Here is a 26576-nt window from a genome sequence, read left to right as displayed (position 1 = left end):
GCGGGGAGTCAAGCAGGGAAAAAGGAGACATATGTAAAACTTCAGACAATAAAAATAACTAAAGAGAAAAGAAAAGAGATAAAGAGTAAACTTCATATTGGGTAACTAGAGAGAGACTTGCACACCATCATCAAGATGAAAAACGGGCCTCTGGCTCCACCTTCTCATTGAAGTGATGCTGCTTATTTCTCCCTCCCACCCCCCATCCCCCACACGAATCTGCACACCTGGTCTGGATTACAGCCCAGGACAGCATGCAGACAGAGTGGCAGATGCCGAGCTCACTGACTCAGTAGGCACAGCTGAAGTAGATCATTAAACCAGCCCACTTCTGCCAAACAGCCCACAGTGCTGGAACACTAAGACTTCCTTGCTCCACTTTATGAGAAAGACATGTATAGTAGAATAATTACCAGTTATCTAAGTGCTACTTCTTAAAGAGCAGCTAATATTAAAAATAAAGACCGGCCTGGCCAGTGTTGCTCAGTAGTTTAGCATTGACTTATGAACCGGAAGGTCATGGTTCAATTCCTGGTCAACACACATGCCATGGGTGCAGGCTCAATCCCTAGTAGGGGGCAAGCAGAGGGCAGCTGATTGATAATTCTCTCTCATCATTGATGTTTCTCTCTTGCTCTGTCTCTCTCTCTCTTACTCTTTGAAATAAATACAAAAAAGAGAAAGAGTGATTAGCTAGAAGACTTTGAGTACTTTGTATTGAAGTTGCATCTATGCTACTTAAATTTAAATCCTTTAGGTTTAATAATAATGCCTTTTTTAATTTTTTAAATTTTTAATAAATCTTTATTATTCAGGTTATTACAGTTGTTCCTCTCCCACCCACCCCCCATAGCTCCCCTCCACCCGGTTCCCACCCCACCCTCTGCCCTTACCCCTCCCCCCCCCACTATTCTCATTCATAGGTGTATGATTTTTGTCCAGTATCTTTCTACACCCCCACACCCTTTCCCCCCAAGAATTGTCCACTCCCTTTTCATGCCCCTGATTCTATTACACTCACCAGTTTATTCTGCTCATCAGATTTTTTAATTCACTTGATTTTTAGATTCACTTGTTGATATGTATTTGTTGTTCATAATTTTTATCTTTACCTTTTTCTTCTTTTTCCTCTTCTTAAAGAATACCTTTCGGCATTTCATATAATACTGGTTTGGTGTTGATGAACTCCTTTAGCTTTTTCTTATCTATCAAGCTCTTTATCTGACCTTCAATTATGAATGATAGCTTTGCTGAGTAATCTTGGTTATAGGTTCTTGCTATTCATCACTTTGAATATTTCTTGCCACTCCCATCTGGCCTGCATAGTTTCTGTTGAGAAATCAGCTGATAATTGTATGGGTACTCCCTTATAGGTAACTAACTGTTTTTCTCTTGCTGCATGTAAAATTCTCTCTTTGTCTTTTGCCCTTGGCATTTTAATTATGATGTGTTTTGGTGTGGTCCTCTTTGGATTCTTCTTCTTTTGGGTTCTGTGCGCTTCCTGGACTTGTAAGTTTATTTCTTTCACCAGGAGGGGGAAGTTTTCTGTCATTATTTCTTCAAGTAGGTTTTCAGTATCTTGCTCTCTCTCTTCTTCTGGCACCCAGATTCCATTGTGTTAATAACCAGCAGATTACAGGTACCAAAAAGCAGTCTTTAGGGCAGAAAGGCCACTTGGAAGGTAGATCACAATGAACAATTATCAGCCTTAACCCTTCTCTTGATTGTTTTGGCTCCTTTCTCTGAGGGCCTTTCTTAGGTGGTAGATAATAAACTTAAAATAGGATTGTATGTTTATATCTCCCCACCCAACACTGTTACTGGCACAGCAGGAAACAGAGCCCCGAGGGAATAGGATAATACAACCATGATTGGGAGAGGAAGAACGGAGAAGTTCCTCATAGTCCACCCTACAACAGCTGGGGGAGTAAGGTGGCTCATTAGAGCTTCCTGGTGCCAACAAGGGTCATGTTGGCAGAGCAGAGGCAAAGGCAGAGGAGAAAGGAGAACAGAAAGGAAAAATACACACAGGAAAGATACTGTGTTTCTGTATTTGAATAAAATGTATGCCAAGATTACATGGGCTCTTTAAATTCTTTTGTTTTAGCTAGGGTTACTCAGAATAAATGAACTATTCAGAGAGTTCGGATTTAGGTAATATTTGCAATAGTGAGCATTAATACAAGGGTATCTACCCCTTTTTATCCAATGGTACTGCTGTTTCTTGAAGACCAGTGTAGTCCTACCTGGTTTGGCTCAGTGGATAGAGTATTGGCCTGCAGACTGAAGGGTCCGAGGTTCAATTCCAGTCAAGGCCATATGCCTGCATTGCGATGCCTGCATTGCGAGCTCGGTCCCCAGCAGGAGGCAGCCAATCAATGCTTCTCTCTCATCCTTGATGTTTCTCCCTCCCTCCCTCCCTTCTTCCTTCCCTCTCTCCTTCTTTCCTTCCCTCCTTCCCTCCCTCCCTTCCTTTCTGAAATCAATAAATTTTTTTTTTTAAAAAAAACAATGTATATTATTCAAGTTGGAAGAACTATTAGAATATGTAAAATCCAGTTGTTGGAAAGACGGTCATGGCACCCTCCCCAACTTCCCCCTCCTGTTTCATGCTACAGTCTGCGGCTCTTATGCCCACAACTGAAGTGCCTCACCTTGCTCTACTTTTTCCTTTTTCAGTAGTACCTCTCACCTTCCAATATACCCCATGAACTACTTATCTATTTTATTTATTGTTTACTGTCTCCATCTCCTTGCTGCAGTGTAAGTACCATAAGGGCAAAGTTCTTTGCTTTGTTCATTGAAGTATTCCCAGCATCTAGAATAGTGTTTGATGTGTAGCAGGTACCCACACCAATACTGAATAAGAAAAGTAGAAAAACAAACTACAAAGAAATGGATATAAAATAATCCTGTTTTTGTTTTGAAAAATATCTACATAATAATACATGTACTATAGAAAAAAATTATAGACAGATACACATCTTAGATAATAATTACTCCCAGAGGAATAGGATTACAGGAGATTTTCTGTCATATGTTTCCTATTTTTTTAAAAATATTACTTTTGAAGTAGGAGATAATGCTATAACAAAACCAGGATTAAAGAATTTGGTTAGGCCTAAAAGAAGGACCTTTGTTTGTTTATTTTGTGGGGATATAGGTTACAGTGAAAGAAAGTTACATTGTTACAAGAGCCTTTTTAAAAAGTTGGATGTTCTGATAATTTGAGTTGTTTTTTTTTTTAACTTAGACAAGACTCACCTCATTTGTGACTGATAGGGTTTCACAGAGAGGTCATCTAAATTTTTTTCTTCAGCCATCTGGAGACCCTTTTTAGGTGGTAAATAATAAACTTAAAATAGGATTGTGCCAAAACCGGTTTGGCTCAGTGGTAGAGCGTTGGTCTGCGGACTGAAAGGTCCCAGGTTCGATTCCGATCAAGGGCATGTGCCTGAGTTGCGGGCACATCCCCAGTAGGGGGTGTGTAAGAGGCAGCTGGTCGATGTTTCTCTCTCATCGACGTTTCTAGCTCTCTATCTCTCTCTCTTCCTCTCTGTAAAAAATCAATAAAATATATTTTTAAAAAAATAGGATTGTACTTTATTCTTGTATCTCCCCACCCAGCACTGTTACTGGCACATGGCAGACATACATAGGTGAGCAACTGAGTGATACCTCTGGAGGGTATAGGATGGTAGGATTGCCTGTGAACTGGGTGGAAGGCAAGGAGAAATATCAGGGAGCTAAAGGGCCTCCTTATTCTGAGCTCAGCTCCTCACATATCCTGCAAAGAACTGGTCAGCTTATTGAACTGCAGCTCATAACAGGCAGAACATGAGTGCTGTTCATCACAGGAGCTATGGGATGCATTGTTTTACAGGGAGTGTCTCCCTAAGGCAAATACTCATAGAACAGGTGCTGAATTACAGCTTATACTCATTCTGCTGCTTGTTGAATAAAGGCAAAGGTGGTGTCATGATATCCTGTGTGCAGTATAGAGTATCAGTTATACAGCATTTTATTTTATACTAGTAGCCTGGTGCACAAAATTAGTGCATGAGGTGGGAGGGTGTCCCTCAGCCCAGCCTTCACCCTCTCCAATCTGGGACCTCTCAAAGGATGTCCTACTGCCAGTTTACAGGGAGCAGGCCTAAACCGGCAGTTGGACATCCCTCTCACAATCCAGGACTGCTAGCTCCTAACCACTCATCTGCCTGCCTGCCGGATTGCCCCTAACCGCTCTGTCTGCCGGCCTGCTCGCCCCCAACTGCCCCCTGCCACTGTCTTGCTCGACCCCAAATGCCCCCCACCAGTCTGCTCACCCCCAACTGCCTGCTCACCCCCTACTAGCCTGCTTGCACCCACCTCCCTCCCCACTGGCCTGCTTGCCCCCAACTGCCCCTCTGCTGGCCTGCTCACTCCAAACTGCCCCTCCACCCAGCTATCCTAATCACCTCCAACTGATCCTCACTGACATCCTGCTTGCCCCCAACTAGCCCTCTTGCTGGTCTGCTTACCCTCAACAGTCCCGGCCCCCACCAGCCTGATCACCCACAACTGCCCTCCCCTCTTGGCCTCTAACTGCTTCTACCTTGGCCCTGCCACCATGGTTTTATCCAGAAGAACGTCCAGAAGGTTTCCCAGTCTAATTAGCTTATTACCCTTTTATTAGTATAGATAAAAGGCTGTTGGGGGCCGACTGGTTTGCCCTGAAGGGTATCCTGGATCAGGGTAGGGGTTCCCTTGGGATGTGGGGCAGCCTGGGTGAAGGGCTGATGACTGTTTGCAGGCTAGCCAAACCTCCAGCAGGGACCCTCACCCCAGGGGAGTATGGCCAGCCTGGGTGTAAAGCTGAGGGCTGTTTTCAGACTGGCCATGCCCCCTGGTGATCCAATCTTCCAGTCCCTCCTTTTTGTCTTTTCAGTGCCTCATTGAATCTTTCCAAAAATTGGGACTTTTTTACAACGCCGGGGGACGCGGGACAAAGTGTTAAAAATCGGGACTGTCCCACCAAATCAGGACATCTGGTCACTTTATCTATAATTGAAACTTTGTAGCCTTGAGTGGAGGCCAGGGCTGGCTAGAGTGGGTGGGAAGCGTGGCTTCCTCCATTGTCAGGAGCAACCGAAGCCTCCTGCTCACTCCAGCTTCCTGGCAATCTTTGTTGGGTTAATTTGCGTACTTGCTCCTGATTGGCTGGTGGGTGTGGCTGGTGGATGTAGTGGAGGTACGGTCAATTTGCATGTTTTCCTTTTATTAGTGTAGATTTGCTAATCTATTTATTTTTAGATTTCTCATCTTTAAAAAATTTTATGGCCATTTTTCCAAGCTACTTATAAGAACATTGACATTAAAGAAAAAATATTCCTTTTAGGAAAAAAGTTTGATTATGCTTTTTAAAAAAAATATTTTTTCTAAGCATATACTGCCTATTTATTTATCTTTGATAATCTTCACCCAAGGATATATTTCCATTGATTTTTAGAGATAGGAGGAGGGAGGGACAGAGATAATGAAAGTGATAAATTGAGAGAGACAGAGACATTGGATGTCTCCTGCATGCACACCATCAGGTGCAGGGGATTGAAACTGTAATCCAAGTACATGCCCTTGACCAGGAATCAAACTCACAACCCTTAGGTGCATGGGCTGATATTCTACCCATTGAGCCACACCAGCCAGGGCATACACTACCTATTTTAAATGAACCAGTTAAGATAAAGAATTGCCAAGTCATGTATCCTTACCCCAAAATGATATATTTGAAAGGGGATGTCTTATTTTATCAGGATAAATGTTTTTCATTTTCATGTTTCTGAAGTGTCATTTTACTTAAGTATTAAAATCTAAGCCTCTGCTGAGCACCCATCATGTGCTAGTCATGTGGGTAGGTTTTCCACAGGCACAGGCAAGTGGGAAGCGGAGGCCTTTTCTTCCCGGGGGCCTGGGAGGCTTCACATTAGAGGGAAAATTGGCTCCTCAGTTCACTTGCCCCTCAATTTCAGGCGGATACTTATGAAATGATTGCACTCCCATGAAAGATAGCTTCTCCATAATTCAAGATTGTCCTGGATCCCTCTCATCAGAGAGGAAGAACAGCCATATGAATTATTTACAGAGCATCAAGTTATTTCCTTTCATGAGCTCCGACTTTGTTTTTGTCTCTGCAAACTGAGATTTTGTTTATCCATGAATAGTTTTCCCTGGGGCATGAAAAATATGACTCTTTAATTATGAATGAGATTTTTTGTTTGAGTCCATGTTAACTAAAACATGCAAAATAAACTGTGTTTTTCATTAGATCCCTTTCAGGTCCCCACAAAGACAGAACCAACAAAAGAACCAGCAGTTCAACCAGCACCCACCAGAAAGCCCACTGTGATTCGAATTCCAGCCAAACCAGGAAAATGTAAGCGTTTCTCTGCCGCCTTTATTTGCTCTCCAAGATCCTGGGGACAATACATGCTCTTTTATCAGTGCTTGCTTTGAAAATAAATGTGATCAGCCATTTATTATCATTGTAGTCTAGGACATTTAAAAGCAAGTTGGTTTTTCTTTTTTTTTTTTTAATTCTTGAAACAATTAGTACAGTAAATTTGAATTTTATTTCCCTTTAACAATGTCTTTAAGTAGAGAGAAAAGAGGGAGACTGAAACTCAGAATACTAATATTATAATATCCTATCCTGGTGCCTCTGGTAAAGATATGGTATGAAAAGAATTGAAACCAATAGCAAATGAAGTTCAATATGTCTCTCATAGAGAGCCTATTATCTCATTATATATAGGAAGCATATTATTCCATCAGCACCCTTATAAATTGGACCAATAGTCCTGAAATCCTGAAACAGGTATATTGAGGAAGCACCTTTATTTATTATTCTGACAAAGCTCCAGAAATGATGTATGAGAGAACTGAAGTGCCAGTTGCCATGGAATTATTTCCCAAGAATTTTATCATTACAATGATGAAGCAATGCATATATACCATGGAGGAAGATAAGTAAGACTTCTGGAGTCTGAAGAACTTGAAATGGACAAGTGAACTAAGGAACAACGTGCAAAACCCATGGCTCTTCTTTGAATCTGTCAACTCCTTCCCCTGCATGCCTGCCTGGCTCCCCTCTTCACCATCCTTCAGGTCTCCGCTCAAATGCCACTTTCCTCTTTGAGACTCACATTATTGGAAATTGGAAATCTCCATCTCCCCATATACGCCCTCCGGATAATTCCTACGTTCTTTCCTATCAGTCAGCTGTCTCCTCTCTACTTGCATATTGTCACTTCTTTGTACCTGTAATTGTTTGTCACAGCAATATCATATCCTAAATGATTCGTTACTTCCTTGTTAAGAATCAGGAAACTGCAGCACAGAGAAAGACTTCCAGATGGCGACTGAGCTGGAATGTTCCTGTGTCTTAATTCCCCGAGCAGCGCTGTCTCTCATTATCTCTAAATCATTGTTTGTCTAGCAGTTGGCCTGGATGTTTTCCTCCTTTTGAGTGTTTTCCTGTCTCTGGACACAATAGGAACCTGACAGATCATCCTCTTGATACATGTTTTTCCTGCAAAATGGCAGCAGAGTGTTTTCTGAAAGAACGGGAAAACCTCCCACCCCTTTAAATGCCTCTGCCACGCGTGAAAGATGGTTTTAGCCTCCTTTGTGTGTTGCAATCGTCCCCCCTCCAAGTGTTTTTGCACACAGATTTTAACGAGTTGTTTCTAATTAAACCTGGTCATCTTTGTTTTCTTCTTTTTAAAATAAGTTGGGGGTCCACGATGACTGAGGTAAGGATGAAGTTTGGCTATAAGGATATTGTTTGTTAAACTGAGGGGGCAGTTATGCCCATTAATCTGGAGCTAATGGATTACAAAACACATTTAAAGATTTGGATGGGGGAAGGTTGACTACCTCACCTGTTAAGAAACAGCATGCCTATTACAAGGAGCATAGCCTTTTGAGTTCAAAACCCTGGTTCTGACAATTTCTAGCATTAAAACCTTGGGTGACTTAAATATTTTCTTCCCAGATTCTTCATCTGAAAAACAGGTAGGATATTATTTAATGTAGTGCTGTCCAATAGATCTTTCTTCAGAGATGGAAATATTCCAGATCTGTGCTGTACAATATGGTAGCCACTAACCATATGCAGCTACTGAGTACTTGAAATGTGGCTAGTGCAACTGAGGAACTGAAATTTTAATTTTATTTAATTATAAGAATTACGTTTAAATCACCACATACTAGTATAACTACTAGCTAGCTAGTGGAGTGCATGGATCTAGCACATAGATAGATGTTGGTTGGAGAAATGTATATGAATAAATGCCTTAACTTAATGCACATGTTGTAGGTTAAAGACCAACGGATGTGCTAATTTTAATATGTGCAGGTTGCCCTGGCCAGTTTGACTCAGTGGATAGAGCATAGGCCTGTGAGCTCAAGGGTCCCGGGTTTGATTCTGGTTAAGGGCATGTACCTTGGTTGCGGGCACATCCCCAGGGGGGGGTGTGCAGGAGGCAGCTGATTAATGTTTCTCTCTCATCAATGTTTCTAGCTCTCTCTCTCTCTCCTTCTCCCTCTCCCTTTCTGGTAAAGAACCAATGATAGATATATATATATATATATATATATATATATATATATATATATATATATATATATATTTTAAATGTGCAAATTATTTTACTGGTCAGATTAAAAAACATAGAAAATTCTCAAGAATGTTGGCTACTGTCATAATTATTTAGAATTATTTTTACTCTCTATAAAATATTTTGTAACTAATGTCTATTAGCCCATCAATTTTCTGAAGTTTGCTGGGAGTTCTTTCTCACTTGCTTGGCTAGCTATCCATCTTTGTGTGGATCTTTTAACCATTTTCCTAAGGAACCAAGCTGCAGTCATTTCATTCTTTTGAATCCCCAAAGACCAAAAATTACTGATGAATTACTGCTATTTTTCCAGGTTTACATGAGGATGCACAAAGCCCACCTCCTCTCCCTATTGAAAAGCCTATTGGATACACTTACAGTACGGTATCTGGAAAACCCAGTAATGTTGACAGAACTAGAGACTTGGTAAGTGGTCATTATAGAGTGTTGTAGGTTGCAGACCAACTGATGGGCTAATTTTAAATGTGTGCAAATTAGTTTACTGGCCAGATTAAAAAAATATCTTATTACAAATCGGGTTCTAAGTCCCATGTACTTATTTTAATGTGATGCTTTATATTTTACAAACCCCTATAGAACAAAAGAATTAGGCCAATTCATTGTACTTCATCATAAAATAATTTGTCCTATACCCTGGGGCATGAAAAATATGACTCTTTAATTATAAATGGCCTCCTTTCTTTCATTGCCTAGGCATCCCTTTTTTTTTTTTTTTTTTTTTTTAATCTTTATGGTTGAAAGTATTACATAGGTCCTCCTTTTTCCCCCATTAACCTCTTCCAGCCCACTTATGTTCCCCCCACTCCCACCCTCTCCACCCCATTGTCTGTCCATGGGTTATGTTTATATGTATACAAGTTCATTGGCTGATCTCTTCCCATACACCCTTCTCTGCCTTCCCTCTGAGGTTCAACAGTCTGTTCATGCTTCTATGACTCTGGGTTTATTTTTTGATCAGCATATCTTTTAAATAGCCTTAATAATGAGGAAGTTATGAGAAATCTCTAAAAAACTGTACTATTTGTGGAATTAGATTTATTTCGATGATCAGGTTTTTTTAAAATACCAATTAGAGTCATAATTTTAAGGTAATTACCATAAAAATTTGGTACTCTGAAAGTTAGGGGAAAACTATTTTTAAATTTTAAAAAATAGTTCTTTACCATATGCTTCTTAACAAATTATGGGCGAAGAGTTTTAAACATTTTTTTCCTTCAACCTTAATATAATTTCCTTATACTTTTTGAAATTCCCATATGATAGATAATCTAAGATTTGTTTCAAAAGAAACCAATTTTTAAAGTCTGTGAAACAAATTTCCAGTTCAAATTTTGTAATAGTTTTGCATTTTTTATTAACTATGCTTATTTTACAAACTTTCTAATCATCTAGTTGAAGAGAAATATCTTGGAAGAAGACATTAAATTGAATTAGCCAAGATCAAGTTATTGAGATTTTCCTGTAGGATGAAGTGAAATTTAGTGATCACTTGCATTTTCAAAGTGATCACTTGCATTTTAATAAATGTTTATTAAAACTGGACCAGAAAATTCCAAAAAAGGATGATAGAGCCCCTACCATATTATTGTTGAATAGGAAAGTCCCAAATTTCCCCAAAGGAGAAGGTTACAGCATCTTCTCTAAAGGATTATAAAAGAAAGTGAGAGAATGATGAGTAGGCATACATATTATTCATTTAAGTTATGGGCTATGTAAATCATAAAGCTGTATTAAAGCATGAAGTATTATATTTGGTGTTAAGCAGTCCACAAAGCAACTGCTGCACTTTAAAAAAACAAGAAAAGGAAGTTGAATAAACTACACCATCTGGAGAAGTACTATGTACCTCACATTACCAACATGAGGAAAATCCTGTCCTGCACTGTTTATAAGGTAGTGGGGGGTGAGGGTGTGTGTGTCAAAGCATTCTGTGCCAAACCAGAATAAATACATCTCATAATAGACACACTGGAAGAAGAGATGAGAAACAGACCACAACTTAAATGATTTGGCTGAAGTCACAAAAATAGATTTCTAGGGTCAAAAGTCAAATCTATGAGAAATTCCTTTTGTTTAAGACTTACAATTACTGAATTATTTTAGACCAGAGGCCACAAAGACTTAAGATGTGGGTGAGGATCTGTGATGACCCATGGGGACAGGTTTGGTCTTTGCCACTTTGTCTTCGGAGCCGGCACAGCATAAAACCCTCTCCTGTTTTCCTGCCTTCGGTGCTGAGGAACTTTCCATCTCAGGACAATGGCTATCGTTGCCAAATCTCACTTTCTTCACTAAAACAATGAAGGGCTCCACAATGAGGAGCATCAGGATCCACTGGAGCCAGCAGATGCACATGTTCTCTGTGCCCTGTTGCCCATATCATGGGAACCCAAGACTCCCAAGCCTTCACCAAGGAGGCTGCCAGCTGGGGCGGGAGGGAGTCACAGGTACAGCACAAAATGTGGGTCACGAATTCGGGACAAAGAGGGTACCAGTTCCTGGAGAAAGAAGAGAAGGAGCAACTGCAAAAAAAAAAGATGGCATCTATAGAGTCAGTACAGCAGAAAAACCAACTTCCCCAGGAACTAAATGCCTATCCACGCACATCACATCAAAAGCCAGAATGCAGGGAGGTCAGAGCAGCTCCAGTGAGGTGTGGAATATTATTGAAGAGGAGGGAAGCCCTAATCAGCAATCTCCCAAAGACTGTTGGTAGAACCTCTGCATAAACCTGAATTTAAGCAAATACTAAGGCGGTGGCTTCTGCAGGAACAGTTTCCCTATACTCAGTGTGTCAGATCCAGGAGCGCCTTTCAGAAGGTGCCTCATGTTCTTCGGGGATTTGAGGATACTGCCTTTTTCTCTGGTTTAGAGTTTGCTTGTTGTAGAAAATTGAGAAAAAGATATTTAAGATATAAAAGGCACCATCTGGAGAAAACTACATCTAGTATTTGGTAGATTAGGATTATCTGGTATGTATTTATTATAGTACATCTTCTATAACTTACTATGTCAAATTTATACATCTATATTTTTAAAAGTTGCTTTTAATTAAGTTGTCTAATAATTATAATGTTGAGAAAAAACAACCGAAGTTCCTTCCTATCTGCTGGAGTGTTTTTCTGCTTTTTTGTTTTAATTTTTAAAGTGGCCAAAGAAATAAATTAATTTTTTGACTATCATAGTAGTATTTGTCAGGGGAAAATATCAGCAGTAGCATATTTATAAGGCATGGATTATAGTCTGGAATATTGCAGGGTTTATGAGCTGGTGACTCTCTTCACTACATTAACTGAACTCATTAGTGAAACCAAGTTTTAAGGGCAAGCTTAATTTGTTTTTAAACATGGGGTTTTTAAAACATTGAAACATATTTCAATGATCGCAGTTATTGGCAATTAATCATTTGGTACTTAAGGAAAAGTTATAAATATTCAGTCTGAATTAAAATCCATTGAAGTGAGTTTTAACTCATTTATATAAGAGGAGTGAAACACTCTTAGTTCACGGTATAGTTAAACCTCCTTTAAAAAAAAAAAAAAGGCAGTGTGATATTAAAGGGTTGGCATTTCCCTCCTTATAAGGTCCTGGAGAAATATTATTCCTGGAAGTCAGTGTGTTAGATGCTTAGAAAGTAGAAAAGGTTAAAAAGGAGATTAAATTAGAATTGGTGAGGACTTTTCCCTCCAAAAACAGAAGTTTTAATTTCTCATTCAGCAGAAGATAAGAAAACATTTTCCATGTATTATACTCATTTCCAATCCTTGGGCTACACCATCTCCATAAAAGTTATTTAAATAACCCAGTTTGAAGCCCTTTCCCTAGCGAAATCTTTCTATAGAGCTCCACACTTCCAATTTCTCTCATTCCAAGCTGTCTTTTGTTTTTCACATTACCCCCTATTCCCTCCCTACTTCCCTCTCTCCTCTCCTCCTCCTCCTCCTCCTCCTCCTCCTCCTCCTCCTCCTCCTCCTTTCTCTTTTCTCTCTCTCTCTCTCTCTCTCTCTCTCTCTCTCTCTCTCTCTCTCTCTCTCTCTCAACATATCCTTGACTGAGGATTAATTTTTTTAAAAATCTCTTCTCGGCGCATCCACTCCTTTGTTCTGTGGTCACAGCTTTCTGAACTTAAGAGTCACCAGCATTCCAGGATCCTTGTCCACACCTCTCTGCTAGTGAAGACAATAGGCAGTTTACCCTATGTGTTAAACTTAGGAGCAGTACATGTCTTACATGTCATCATGGAATAAATAAAGGCCATTGTTTTTGTTTTTCATTTTCCACAGTTTCTGCTTAAATTTCTACTGTGTAACCCATCATGATTGAAGCATCATCCTTGATACCTTTGAATCTGCTGGGTGTTCAACAATGCAGGGAAATTGGTTGGGTCGTGATCCACAATAGCAGATCGCCGGGTCTCCTCCCTCCTCTATGTCTTCACTTGTATTAGGATGTGGACAATTTAGGTGGGAATGTGGGATGAGTTAATATTGCTTAAGACTCAAAATTTTATCTACTTTCTCTCTCACTTGCTTTACTTTCTCTAACACAGCTACATTTCAACTTATAGATCCAGCCAAAAAGTTGTCCACAACTCCTCTTGACAAGGTCTTGTTTCAGATAAACCTTAACTAAAGAACATTCCCTGATACTTGCAGGAATCCGACCAGGCTGGGCAAATGGGAGGCACTGTGCGAGGACCCCCCAGGCTTCCACCAAGGTCAGTGTGAGAAAGCTTTTAAAAAGTAAGAGAGCAGCTAATGCCTCAGAGACTAGACTTTCCTTTCTGTCGTCAAAACTGAGTGCTGTCGTCCTTAGATATTCTTTACAGATACAGTAACTCACGAATTCACCCAGGCCATTAGCCTACAGTCTGCTCTGACAGCAGGTTGTAGGAATGAATCTCTGTTTCTTCTTTGAACTCATCCCCAAAACTCACAGAACACAAACAGATCTCTATTACTTTTCCTCCAACAACAAGACTCCTTTTTGAACCGGGAACAACTCCACTTCTGGAATGAACACACACTCGCACACCTATACATTCACACTCTCATTCTCACACTGTCACCCACTCGCCGTTCCGAGGAATCAGCGCAGCTTTGACATTTCCAAAGGGAGACAGACTTTGTGAGCTCAGTGGTGACCTGCCAGCCTGAGTCCCAGGGCTGTTGGAACAAAAAGCTGTGATACTATCAGAAGATGTGCCTATGTTAGAAATTATTTTTATAATAGGGATTAAGTCAAGGTTTTCAAAGTAATGGTTGTCCTAGCTCATTTTCAAAACAACTTTCTTTATATTAATCTAACCTAGAGTTAGAATAGTAATTCCTATAGCATGAATAAACATTAGGGTAGTTTGATGTTCCTTTTCTAATCATGAACTAGACCACATCACATATACCTGACATCTTGTTATAAGCTTTTCATCTCAGACTTTGGTAGAATGTGCTTAGTTTCCTGAAACAGTCATGGTATGTTTATGAGCAAATGGGGCATTAGAGAGCTCATGATAGTAAATGCTTGTTTGTCTTGAGCTAATGAGTCTCTACTGCAGGATGAGAGGAAGCTGGAACATCATGACATTTCCTCTAGTAATACAATGTTTAATGCAGCAGCCATTTGCTCAGAAATAGCATACCCTGCGTGTTTAGGTAATTGTATTGTGCTAGCAGAAAGCTGTGCGTGTGTGTGTGTGTGTGTGTGTTAGGACAAAACAGAACCTAAATGTTGATCAGACACTATTCACAGCTCCCACCTTGCCTTTCAGACCTGGAAATGGAAGGGTCACACCAGCTCGACAGCCTCCTCCCAGGGGGGCCCCTGAGAGACCACCTCCCCCGAGACTTTCTACAACCAGAACATCAAATAAAAAACTACCTTTCAATCGGTCTTCTTCTGACATGGATCTTCAGAAAAAACAGAATAACGTGGCTTCCAGACTCACAAAAACCAAGAGTCAAGTTTTTAAAAGTCAAGATCCGGTGCTGCCTCCTCGCCCCAAACCAGGACACCCTCTCTACAGGAAATACATGGTAAATTTAGCTTTTAAAATGTTTGTGGTCAAGAGGTTTGTCCTAAAGTAATAATTATTCCTTAGAGGAAGATGATGAGACAGATATGGACTTGATCCTTGACCTTAAGAGTTCTTTAGATAAGTAGTCCATAATAAAACTTAGGTCTTTGAAGCAGGTTTTTATTGGGAGAAATATAGGAATAGGAGACAGTGCAGACAGGAATTGACCAAACAACAATTCTAGAAAACCTGACAAGTAGGTTATATTGAAGGGTTTTTATAAAATCTGACAGATTTTATAGTTTATATCCTTTGCCCACAGGGTAAAATTTAAAATAAAATAGAAAAAAAGGTCTTATTAAGGTGAATGATTTTTTCCCCTAATTTTCCTCTTTTATAAACCTAAGTATCATGGGCCATTTTATTGTTACCAATTAGAAGCTTTCATTAATAATTGGAATAGTTGAGGTAATAGTTCTTTTATGAATATTTTTCTCACCATATGATCTTAAACCTTTGTCTTCATTTTCTATACTTAAAAACAGAGTTGATGTGCTCTCACCACTTTGGTTTGGTTAACCTAATAAAATCTAAGACAAATAAAAATAGGGAGCTGTGGGGGTAAAGGGAGGAGGAATGGGAGGTATCTGTAATACTATCAATAATAAAAAAAATACGTTTTTAAAAAATAGGGAGCCCTGACCAGTGTGGCTTAGTTGGTTGTGCATCCTCCCATATCCCAAAAGGTCACCTGTCCAGTAGGGGTTGTACAGGAGGCAGCTGATTGATGTTTTCCTCACCTTTCCTCTCTCTCTGAAATCAATAAAAATATGTTTTAAAAAATAGATCAGTAATATATATATATATATATATATATATATATATATATATATATATATATATTACTGACAGATTTTTAAAGAGAGAGGAAAAAACACACATTGATTTGCTGTTCCGCGTAATTATGCATTCATTGGTTGTTTCTTGTATGTGCTCTGACCAGAGATCACGCCTTGGCTTATCGGGATAACGCTCAACCAACTCAGCTACTCGGCCGGGGCCTGTTTGTACTTTTTAAACAATTGCATGACAGTAGCTTTTATCAAGAACAGCAGCTAATAATTTTATATTGTGCTGCATTTCCATCATTGAGCCAGAAATTATTTTCACTTTAAGCCATTTAGGGTTTTATAAAATTTTCCTTGAATAGATAAGAAGAACGTAATATAATATATTCATATATATTCATCTTCATTTAAACCGGTGACATTTTTAACTGCTAAAACCCAGAAGTATTATTTGGGTTAGGTTATTTTTAAATAATAAATAAATAAAAATAATGCCTGATGTATTATTGTGCACTTATTATGGACCAGGTATTATTCAAAACACACTATGTATGTTAAATAACTCACTTATTCCTCACAACAACCCTGTGAGGTAGATATACTATTATCCCTATTATACAGGTGAATAAAATAGTACAAAGAGCCATTAAGTAACTGCAGGGGTAAAGGGGGGGAGACATGGGACATATCTGTAATACTATCAACAATAAAAAATATATTTAATTTTATTTATTACTAGAGACACAGTGCACCAGTGGAGATTGGGCTGAAACCGGCTCTCCAACATCCCCCCAGGGGTCCCCAATTGCGAGAGGACAATTCTCGGGTGACACACCCCAGGATCCCTCCTCTCTGGTTCTGGATGTGTCACCTGAGAACTTTAGCTGCCAAGTCACTGCAGCTCAGCACTCCTGCATTGAACGTCTGCCCCCTGGTGTCATTGTGCATGATAGCTATCAGTTGGATGGTTGGACAGTCTGACAGTCACTTAGGCTTTTATATATATAGATTATTTTTAATTGATTTCTGAGAGGAAGGGAGAGGCAGAGAGAAAAACATCAATGCTAAAGGAAATTATTGATTGGCTGCCTCCTGCACACCCCCCACCGCAGATTGAGCCTGCAACTTGGGCATGTTTCCTAACTGGAATTGAACTCAGGACCCTTCAGTCCACAGGCCAACACTAATCCACTGAGCCAATCCAGCTAGGGCTAAAAAAAAAAAAAAATTTTTTTTAAATAGGGAGCAAAACTAGTTAATGGCAGAACTAACTTTTGAGCACAGATCAACTGACTCTGAGCCCATGCTCTTAACCATTATTCCATACTATGGAAGTAGTACTTATGGTTCTTAGCATAGCCATGTAATGTTGATAAAAGCATTCAAAGAATCAAATTAATAAATTGAAAATAATGGTATATTAGAGGAGTATGTTTCATTATGAAATAATTTCTTAAATTCCTCATTTTTTCCAAGGCTACCCTGCCGTTAAGTTGCTAACCAGGAACCTGGGTACATTGGGAGCCCTGGGACTCTGACATAAATGCTAGGAAGCATCAGTACCTAACCCCTCGCACTCTGCATCTTTGCTCCTGAGTGATGGAGGGGTCCAAGCTCACTTCTTTGTTGAAAGTGAGCTTGGGTGATCACATTCCCTGGGAATGCCTTTATATTGTAAAGGCCTCTGACCTGTACTCATCAGCCGAAACTGACCATGGCAGGGAACAGAGCCCCCTGGCCAGGGTTGGGTACAGATATAGAAGCCATTCTAAAGTCAGACAGAGCTGAGTGAACCAGGAAGTGACTGGAGTCAGGCAATGAATTGGGTTTAAGTAGACGCTTTGTAGCAGAGATGCCTTGTAAGATGAGACAAATGAAGCATCATTAGCCTGTAGAGGAGCTTCCTGTCCCCACCAGCCTTCAGAAGACAACAGCCACTGAGAACCCTTACTCAAAGGCAGGTCTTAGAGGCTGTGAGCTCCTGTGCTGAGTATTTATCCCTCCAAGCACTAGGTGACTTGTTGGACCTTGTCTTATGGAATAGAACTTCCTGGTTCCAGTTAAGGAGAACTTTAGGCCACATTCAGCTATGGGCTCACCTCCACACTCCCAAGGACTCAGTCTCCATGAGAAATGGCAGGCCCACTAGACCTGGAGCATGAGGAAGTCGGGTGAAGATTTTCCTGGAGAAGTTGTGCTTTACACCTTCCAAATCTCCAAATGACCAGCAATTTATGATGAGGGTTTTTTTTTTTTTTATTGTGAATGATCCTCTTATTGGGTTATATTTAAGCTGTCCGTGCCTCATGGGATTGCCAATGAAGACATTGTCTCGCAAAACCCCAGAGAACTCTCTTGTAAGGTAAAATACAGCTCTTTCTTTACTGACAAATATAAAAAAATCACCTCTGTTATTACTTCTTTACACATTATTAAATGCTTTAGGCTTCAAAGATTAAAATGTGGGAAGAGTAATAATGTTTCATTAAATAATAATTGCTTCGGAGAGTGGTATTGTACCTTACAGCATGGGGACATCCTTGTGCTGCTGAAGCAGGCAGAAAATAATTACTTGGAATGCCAAAAGGGAGAAGGCACTGGTAGAGTGCCCTGTCTCAGATGAAGATTATCACCCCACTTGATGAACATCTTCGAAGCAGACCAAACGGAAAGGAATTAATATTGTACAGCCCTCATATCACCCATGGCAGCACATTTCAAAGAACTATTAATTATATCTCATCCTCAGGTTTTATTAGCATTTTCTTAACCAGAGTGAAAATTACAGTAGCATTTTATTCCATTTGAAGAATAAATTACTTCTAAGAGACTTGCCACTGCCTTACTAATCACCTGAATACCCGGTGACTACCACGTGTTTTGCCTTCTTCATATTGTGCTAACTTATAGCAACCAGAGCCCTCACTCATTAATTTTAAACTGTGAGAGTCATTATTTTTAAATAACGTAAAGATGTGTACTAAAGTGCCAGAGATTAGTTTCCTAGCAGAATGGATGATTATTTTAAAGGGGCCCCTATAAATGCTTAGTCTGCCATAAAAAAGCACTTCCCTTATAAGATTTAAGCTTAGTGTAAACCTCATTTCTTTGATTACAACTCATAAAATAATGAGATGAGATGTAGTCCAACAACCTGAAATTACAATGTAAGCCTAACAAATTTGTGGATCCTGGGAGAATACAGTGATCATCGAAGTTCATTTGTTTAGCAAGAAAAATGCCACTGAACTGTGTTTAGAGGTATATTTTAAAAAGAGCTTCTTAAGTTACCCAGTTAAATTTTAACTGTTATTTAATGTAGCAAACATGAAAAATAATATCCACCAATCATTTAATCCAAGTAAAGTATTTGGTTTCCCATTCATCCTAGTTTTCATAATCTAGTCCAATTCTTTCTTCTTAGAAGGCAGTTTATGTTTTGAAGTTTGCTGAGAAACTAAAAATTTGTATATTGGAGAGCAGAGAAGACACATGTTAAGCTAGTTGCAGCTGAGATACAGAAAATTCTAAGTTTAATTCATGTAGAGAAAGTTCTATCATTTTCTCTTTGTTTTGATCGAGCATTATCCCTCTGTCACAGCCTTCCTTCCTCTCTGAAAACACACTGAGGGGTAACCATGGGAGTTGGGCTGACAAAAAGCTTTTCTTTATGAAAAGTAGAAGCTACATATGTAATGCTTTTGATAATAAAGAATTAAGTTTATTGCAAGTAAGGGAGGGAGGGGCAGGCTTAAAAGATGAGAATTTATTCTAACAGTCCAAATTTTTTTCCACATTAAGCATGATCTCACTCATCTTGTACTGTAGGCTTGCAGAGTTGGCCTACGTGATGCTCAAATGAAACCTCATTCAGGTTTCTGGGTTCATGGCTAGCATTACATTTTCTAGAAAATAAATCTTACCTTTTTGAAAGCCTAGTTTTAAGGTAAAGATCTCAGAAAATGTGCTATATTTTCCCCTCTCTTAGTAAACAGAAAATATCTAATGCTGTTAGTTGAGGTTAAATCTGAAGATCATGGGAAAATATTTCTAAGGGAGATTGTTTATCTTGTTGCAGACACATATTATATGTTCCATTTATATAGAAGTCCAGAATAGGTAAATCCAGAAAGTAGGTTAGTGGTTGCCTAGGGCTGAGGGGCTGGGGGGAGTGGCGGTAAACGGAGAGTGGCTGCTAATGGGTAGGTTTCTTTTGGTGGGGGGTGATTAAAAAAGTTTTGAACTTCAATTGTGGTGTTGGTTGCACAATTCTGTGAATATAGTAAAACTATGTACACTTTAAATGGGTGAATTTTATATGTGAATTATATCTTGAAAATGGTTTTTAAAATTAAATAAGCTAAAAAAATTAAATGAGTTAATTAAGGCATATAAGGTGTTTAACTCAGTGAGTAGCACAGTGAGTGAAGAAGGCTTTTATTATTCATTTGCATTAGCAGAGTCATATTAAAAAGAGCTTTAAGTTATATTAGATTTACCTAATGGTGGTGTGGTCTGAGTTGTACTGACCCCTAGTGGCCAACCTTATTTAGCCTTTTCATCTTGCCCTTCACCTACCAGACCAGATTGATGAGCAGCATTCCTTGTGTTATCCATGCACTGAAGTCAGAGAGGGAAGCTAATTGGGAGGCACAAGACATGTTCTCTTCTCTTCTGTTCTCCCAAGCCTGAGTATGTTTAGGTTGTTGGTTCATTTGGAGATTCATGTTTGTGTTTTGTGTGGGGTAGGCTTCTGATATCATTTATTTCCCAAATGGATAGCCATCTAGCCTAACACAATTTATTTACTTATTTTTTACCTTATATAATTGTTTATTTTTCAGTTAGAGTTGACATACAATATTATATTACTTTCAACCCATAGAGAGAGAGAGAGAGAGACATCAATTGGTTGCCTCCCACAAACCCATAACCTAGATATATGGCCTGATCAGGAATCAAACATACAACTTTCCAAAACACAGGATGACATTCAATCAACTGAGCCACCAAGCCAGGACTCATTGGTTGATTCTAATATGTGCCTTGGCACTGGAACCCTGGGCTCAGGGGCCTGGTGTGGGGCTAGCACCCCACTCCTCAGGGAGGACCTCAATAGTGGCAATATCCCTCCTAATTTTTATCTGCTACATGTGGGTGTAGGGTCAGCCCCTTCCACATCTAGACCCCTCCGGTAGGGGTAATCGCAGTGTGGTAGATTGGTAATCTCAGTGTGGTGGCTTATTATTAGTTATAGGATTTCTGTTCAGCTAGATTTCTGGTGGTTCTGAATGTTGATTGCTCCATAGTTTAGTTGTATTTTGATGTGGTTATGGGAGGATGCAATTACCGCATATACCTACACCGCTATTTTGACCGGATGTTAGTCTAATACAATTAATTGAGTAGTCATTCCTTTTTTCCACAGACATAAATGGGAGAGGGGGGGAATGAAAAACATACATATGCACATAGAATAAATTATGTAGATAATCTCTTTTATTTTTAAAATTTTTTAAATTGATTTTTAGAATGAAAGGAAGGGAAATGGGTAGAGAAAAACATCGATGCAAGAGCAAAGCATGGATTGGCTGCTTCCCACACGTCCCCACAGGTTATTGAGCCCAAAACCTGGGCACATATCCTGACCAGGAATCATACCAACAACCTTCCAGTGCACGGGATGATGCCTAACCAACTGAGCCACACTGGCCAGGGCATAAATAGTTATTTTTTTAAAGCCCCTCCAGACTTAAAATAAGTCACAGTTTCTTTCTGTAATCCCTGAAATTCCCATGATGCTCATTTATTTAAGGGAAAGTGCTGAGTGGCCCCTAAGAAAATGTCAGTGTTACTTTGGTAAACTAATATAATAAACTGCTATTAGCCATTACTGTCTTGACCTAAATTGGTAAGTTTACCTACCTTGAGAGAATGCAGCATGCTTCCACAGGTGCATTTTGGCTGAAAGAGCAGGTGAGATGTAGAGAAGATCTGAGCAGAGGTGCTTCAGGGTGGAAATGGAGAAGGTGAATCATTATCCACAGTGCAGTCTGGATCAACTGGGCACATTATGGCCAGGAAGGGACAGAGGAATGGTAGCGTGAGGATACTCCAGAGGGGGACAAGAGTTGGGTTGAAGAGACAAAAAAGACATTAAAAAAAGTGCCTACATTTATTTCACAGGTTTGCCAGTGTTGAAGAGTTTTAAAATTGTAACTCCAAATAATATCCTTTAATCAAATTTGATGATGATGATAATGATGATGATGATAGGGATTATTAGCCTGTTAATTTATATAAAGAAACTAAGAACAACAACTGCTTGTTAATAAGAAAAGGTCACTCTTCAACTTTGTCCTCTTCTCTAGATAATCTATGGCAGTTGGCTAGATGGTTAGAGAATATTGAATTCTCTTTGCTAACTTACTTGAAATTGTATTGAATAAACCACTCAGATTAAATAGAAAATCTAGGCCAAGCATAGGAAGTAGTGTTGGCTTCTAAATTAGAGAAAGCATTCAGTTAAGTGGCACTAAATGAAATAGATTTTACTTTTGTGAATTATACTTTTTTGGAAGTCATTAGCTCTTTTCATTAAAGGTAAGCATATCAATTGCAGAACTTCCTTCTTTTCCCATGAAGATACAACTTTTAAGGCTATGTTCTTAAGATTTAGTCCTTTTCACAGTTTTAGGGAAAAGCTACTCCAGATAGGTAAAGAGATAAAAAAACAAACAAACAAAAAAAAAACCCACTACTTCAGGTTAGAATGGGTTCTAGTGGGGAAAAAAACTTTGTAAAAGTTCAGTTAATTACATTTTGTTTTAACTCTCATTGTTAAAAAATGCTGGAGGATATTATAATTGAGGGTTATTTTCTGTTCTCCCTGGGCAAGAACACATGCTTCTCTTTGGCTCAACTGTATGGTTTGCATCTTGTACTCATATGTCAAGAGGACTCTAGTGAAGGGGGGGAAATTGGTCTCAGAGTGAATGTAAATCCAGCGTCCATCCTGAATACTTCACTCACAGCCCTATTTTCCCCTAAAGGATCCAAGCCACACTCAGAAGCCTGTTGACAGTAGTGCTCCTCATGCTGTCGTTCTTCATGATTTTCCAGCAGGTAAGGACATAAATAATAAAGTGGTAGAGCCCTTATAATCCAGGAGCATCCTCCTTGGGTTAATCTCTTGAGGGCCAGCCTTCTTCATTCTCTGCACAACAGAATCCTAGACTGGAGAGGCCATCTTGTCAATCACCCATCTTCAGGAATATTCAGTTGTACCCAACCATTCCAGAAACTCTAGCTGCATGCCCTTGCTTTTGAAACTTCCCACGAGAGGGAAAGAGAGGGTGTTTCCCTACACATGAACAAACCACAAAATACCTACCAGTTGCAAACTTTTTTTAACTTTCAAAATAGTGGGTACCATTCAATAATTATAGTGAAATTATTTCAAATTTAATAAATGAAGTTCTTTTCTCTAAGAATTGTAAAACATACACACATAGCTAGCTATTACTATGAGATGAAAATATAATTTTAAATCAACTTTTAAATATCTTTTATATCCAAGACTACAGATGAATTCCTGATTTATTTATAAGTTTATATTATCTACTTGATAGATTTTTATTTTAGTGTGAGTAAAGAGCTATAGTATTCCCTTAAGTTAATATTTTGAGATTGCAATGATTTTTAAGCATGATTGAGAACAATAAGAATATTTTACATCTACAAAACCCTTTCATAATTCAATATGTATTTAGCAAAAGGTTTATATTGACACAGTAGGAATCATTGGCCAGCACAATGTTTGTTTTTGGGGGGGTATGTTTAACCATTTCCCATCAGTCAATGCATAATAAATGTATTTAATTTGATCTTAAAAGAGGAAACTCATAACAGCAATATTTTTAAAAAAGATATTTTTAAGTCAATTCAATTAGTATAATCTGTTCTCAGAGTCAGTAGAACATTCTGCCTTGGTGGACAGAACTAAATACTTTGTGCTCTGCTTTAATCAAATCTGCATGCAACCAGAATAATTTATCTTTTTATCTTATAGAGCAAGTTGGTGATTTGAGTCTCACTTCTGGAGAAATTGTTTATCTTCTGGAAAAAATAGATACAGATTGGTACAGAGGGAAATGTAGAAACCAGACTGGGTTATTTCCTGCCAACCATGTCAAAGTAATTGTAAGTGGATCATGATTGTTTTAATTGGTCATATGTTCAGTGGGTTCTATGTAACGTGCAGTTTGGGGAAAGTAATCGGAAGCTTAGATTCTTGGGTTCTAGTTCTCTTCCATTGATTCAATTGGTGTTTGGAAATTCAAAAAATAAAAGTTTTTTCAACTAGATAATGCTTAATTGTTAATATGTCATGGGATTCTAGAGTTTAATTTCCAAATGCTATCTGAAATCCTAAGGTGAAAAAGCATTATAGATCATCTGGTGAATCAGCTATTCTTGAAGAATTGATAAGCACTTAAGAATATATGTTGCCGAAACCGGTTTGGCTCAGTGATAGAGCGTTGGTCTGCGGACTGAAAGGTCCCAGGTTCGATTCCGGTCAAGGGCATGTACATTCGTTGCGGGCACATCCCCGGTAGGGGGTGTGCAAGAGGCAGGTGGTCGATGTTTTTCTCTCATTGACGTTTCTAGCTCTCTATTCCTCTCTCCTCCTCTCTGTAAAAAATCAATAAAATATATTTTAAAAAAGGATATGTGTTAATTATTTGAAAAATTTAGTAAACAAGACTTAAAAGGTACAAGATTGTTCTGAAGGAATGTTCTCTAAGCTAACAGTACCACTTTTCCTTTTCTTTGAAATGCATTTTGTTTTGGTTTCTTTCATTTTTTCATTCCATTTATTTCCATCATTTAACACATGTGTCAAACACAAGGCCCGCGGGCCAAATCCAGCCCGCCAGGCCTTGCAATGTGGCCCGCACCGCGCTGTCATCACTGCACTCCGCTGTCAGTTTATGACATTGTCAGTTTATGACTGTTCAGTAAACCATTCGGCCCGCGATTTAGGCTGGATTTTAGATTTTGGCCCCTTCTCTGATTGAGTTCGACAGCCCTAATTAGAAAAATAGACTTGGGAATACTAAAGCACTTTCATTGGAGGTAGTGAACCGTTAATGGTTTTTCACATGGTAATTTCAAATTCGATTGGGAAGAATTATATTAAATTGTCAGCATTTTATACTCCTTCACAGCCTAACTTGTAAAAGCAAACCTATATGGTCGAGCCTATAAGTGCTAACTCTAAGCCCAGGTGACTGTGAAACATGGGGATAAAATATAAAAACTACCACTTCACTTTGTAACTAAAAGAAGAGTACGTATGACTCAATCTCTGATATAACTTACTGATACTGGAAAATATCAATAAAACTAGCTTAAATAGTTGATCATTAACAGCTATGAAAGGGGTGGGGGGCAAATGACTTTCCATTGCATCTGAGACTTAAAAACACACAAATATAACAGAGAACCTGCAATTTCCTGATATAAATGAGTTTGAGTCTCTTGGATTACAAAATGTAGCCTTTAGCCGAAACCGGTTTGGCTCAGTGGTAGAGCGTCGGTCTGTGGACTGAAAGGTCCCAGGTTCGATTCCGGTCAGGGGCATGTACGTTAGTTGCGGACACATCCCCAGTAGGGGGTGTGCAAGAGGCAGCTGGTCGATGTTTCTCTCTCATCGACGTTTCTAGCTCTCTATCTCTCTTCCTTCCTCTCTGTAAAAAATTAATAAAATATATATATATTTTTAAAATGTAGCCTTTAAAAATTGTCCAGTATAAATATGCCCTGATTCTGTACTTTAAAAAGCACAGTTACGTCACTAAAATAAATTATACTGAATATGCCACATTATTGGTTAAGTATTATTTCTAAGCCTGAAAGTTTAAAAAATTGTTTTGAAATTTTGAGTTTTTAGAATTCATTAAGAAGGACACTGATTTATTTATATAGATCTCAAAGACTGAATATACTATGGCCAAAAATTTTATAACAACCTAGCTTCACTGAGCCTTGTAAGTGAGATGTTATATAAAGTGCTTGCCACTTAGGAGTTGCGCACTGGGTACTAATTCCTTCCCTGTTCACATTGGTGGGAAAAAATATTCCAGAGTTATGAAAGTGGAGAGAATCCACAAGTTTGATTAAAAGGTTTTATTTTGGGGTCAGAAAATATTGCAGAATTCTACCAACACTTAAGGCATGGTAGTGGTGTCAAATGCCCGATGCATAGTCTCTATCTTAAATCCTCCTCATCTAAAGTTTTCAACTTAGGGGATATGGGATAGAGAAAATTCAGTCAGGGGTAGAATTATATTAATGTGCTTATTCTAGCAAATAAGAAATTGATTGGTTGGCTATTCAATGAAGGCTGCCTTACAAGTTATGTGTGTGTGTGTGTTTTTAGAACCAAATTCTGGATTTCTTACCTTTGGCACCTATGGTACCACTTAATCAGTTAAACACCTGTCAAAACTTGTTAATTTCTATCATGTATTTTCTAATTACCTAGCCTTCAATTCATCTTATTAAAATCTGAAAATAATACAATGGTTGCCTTGATTTGTCTTTACTAGATTGATGTTCCAGAAGGAGGAAATGGGAAAAGAGAATCAGTTTCATCTCACTGTGTTAATAAGTAAGTTTTATTTGTGTTCTTTTACACAAAATACAAAGGAGGTGACCAATCCTATATAATAAAAGCCTAACATGCAAATCAACCAAATGGTGGAAACAACCGGTCGCTATATGCGCATTGACCACTAGGGGCAGACATTCAACACAGGAGCTGCCCCCTGGTGGTCAGTGTGCTCCCACAGTGAGAGCGACACTCGGCTGACTGGGATAAGCCGCTCAGAGGGCAGGTCCACAGCCACTCTGCTGACCTGGATCTGCGGCACTCCCACAGCAGGCCAGTCCCTGCATGCCACGCCCCCACCAGTGCATGAATTCCGTGCACTGGGCCTCTAGTTATACCATAATTACCAAGCTTAGACACTT

At 39.0% G+C, this 26576-nt stretch overlaps 1 protein-coding gene and 1 pseudogene across 12 annotated transcripts in view; one reads left to right on the top strand and one right to left on the bottom strand.

Moving 5' to 3' along the window:
* Positions 1-26576, bottom strand: part of LOC311623129 (small ribosomal subunit protein eS27-like) — a 249116-nt pseudogene that overhangs the window by 131150 nt on the left and 91390 nt on the right. The gene's annotated exons all lie outside the window — the stretch shown is intronic.
* SH3D19 (SH3 domain containing 19) overlaps positions 1-26576 on the top strand; it is a 135658-nt gene that overhangs the window by 99633 nt on the left and 9449 nt on the right. For 10 of the 11 annotated variants that reach the window (XM_084884886.1, XM_084884883.1, XM_084884889.1 and 7 more), the window contains 8 exons: positions 6305-6412; positions 8971-9083; positions 13334-13395; positions 14446-14710; positions 17833-17901; positions 22592-22664; positions 23611-23741; positions 26153-26214. In XM_084884886.1, coding sequence (XP_084741012.1) covers positions 6305-6412; positions 8971-9083; positions 13334-13395; positions 14446-14710; positions 17833-17901; positions 22592-22664; positions 23611-23741; positions 26153-26214 — 883 coding nt within the window. The remainder of the gene's footprint in view (positions 1-6304; positions 6413-8970; positions 9084-13333; positions 13396-14445; positions 14711-17832; positions 17902-22591; positions 22665-23610; positions 23742-26152; positions 26215-26576) is intronic. The other variant, XM_084884887.1, reaches the window with a different exon arrangement.

Source organism: Pipistrellus hanaki, assembly GCF_964339955.1.
Source record: "Pipistrellus hanaki genome assembly, chromosome: 5".
NCBI lineage: Eukaryota > Metazoa > Chordata > Mammalia > Chiroptera > Vespertilionidae > Pipistrellus > Pipistrellus hanaki.
This window is presented reverse-complemented; position numbering and strand designations above follow the sequence as displayed.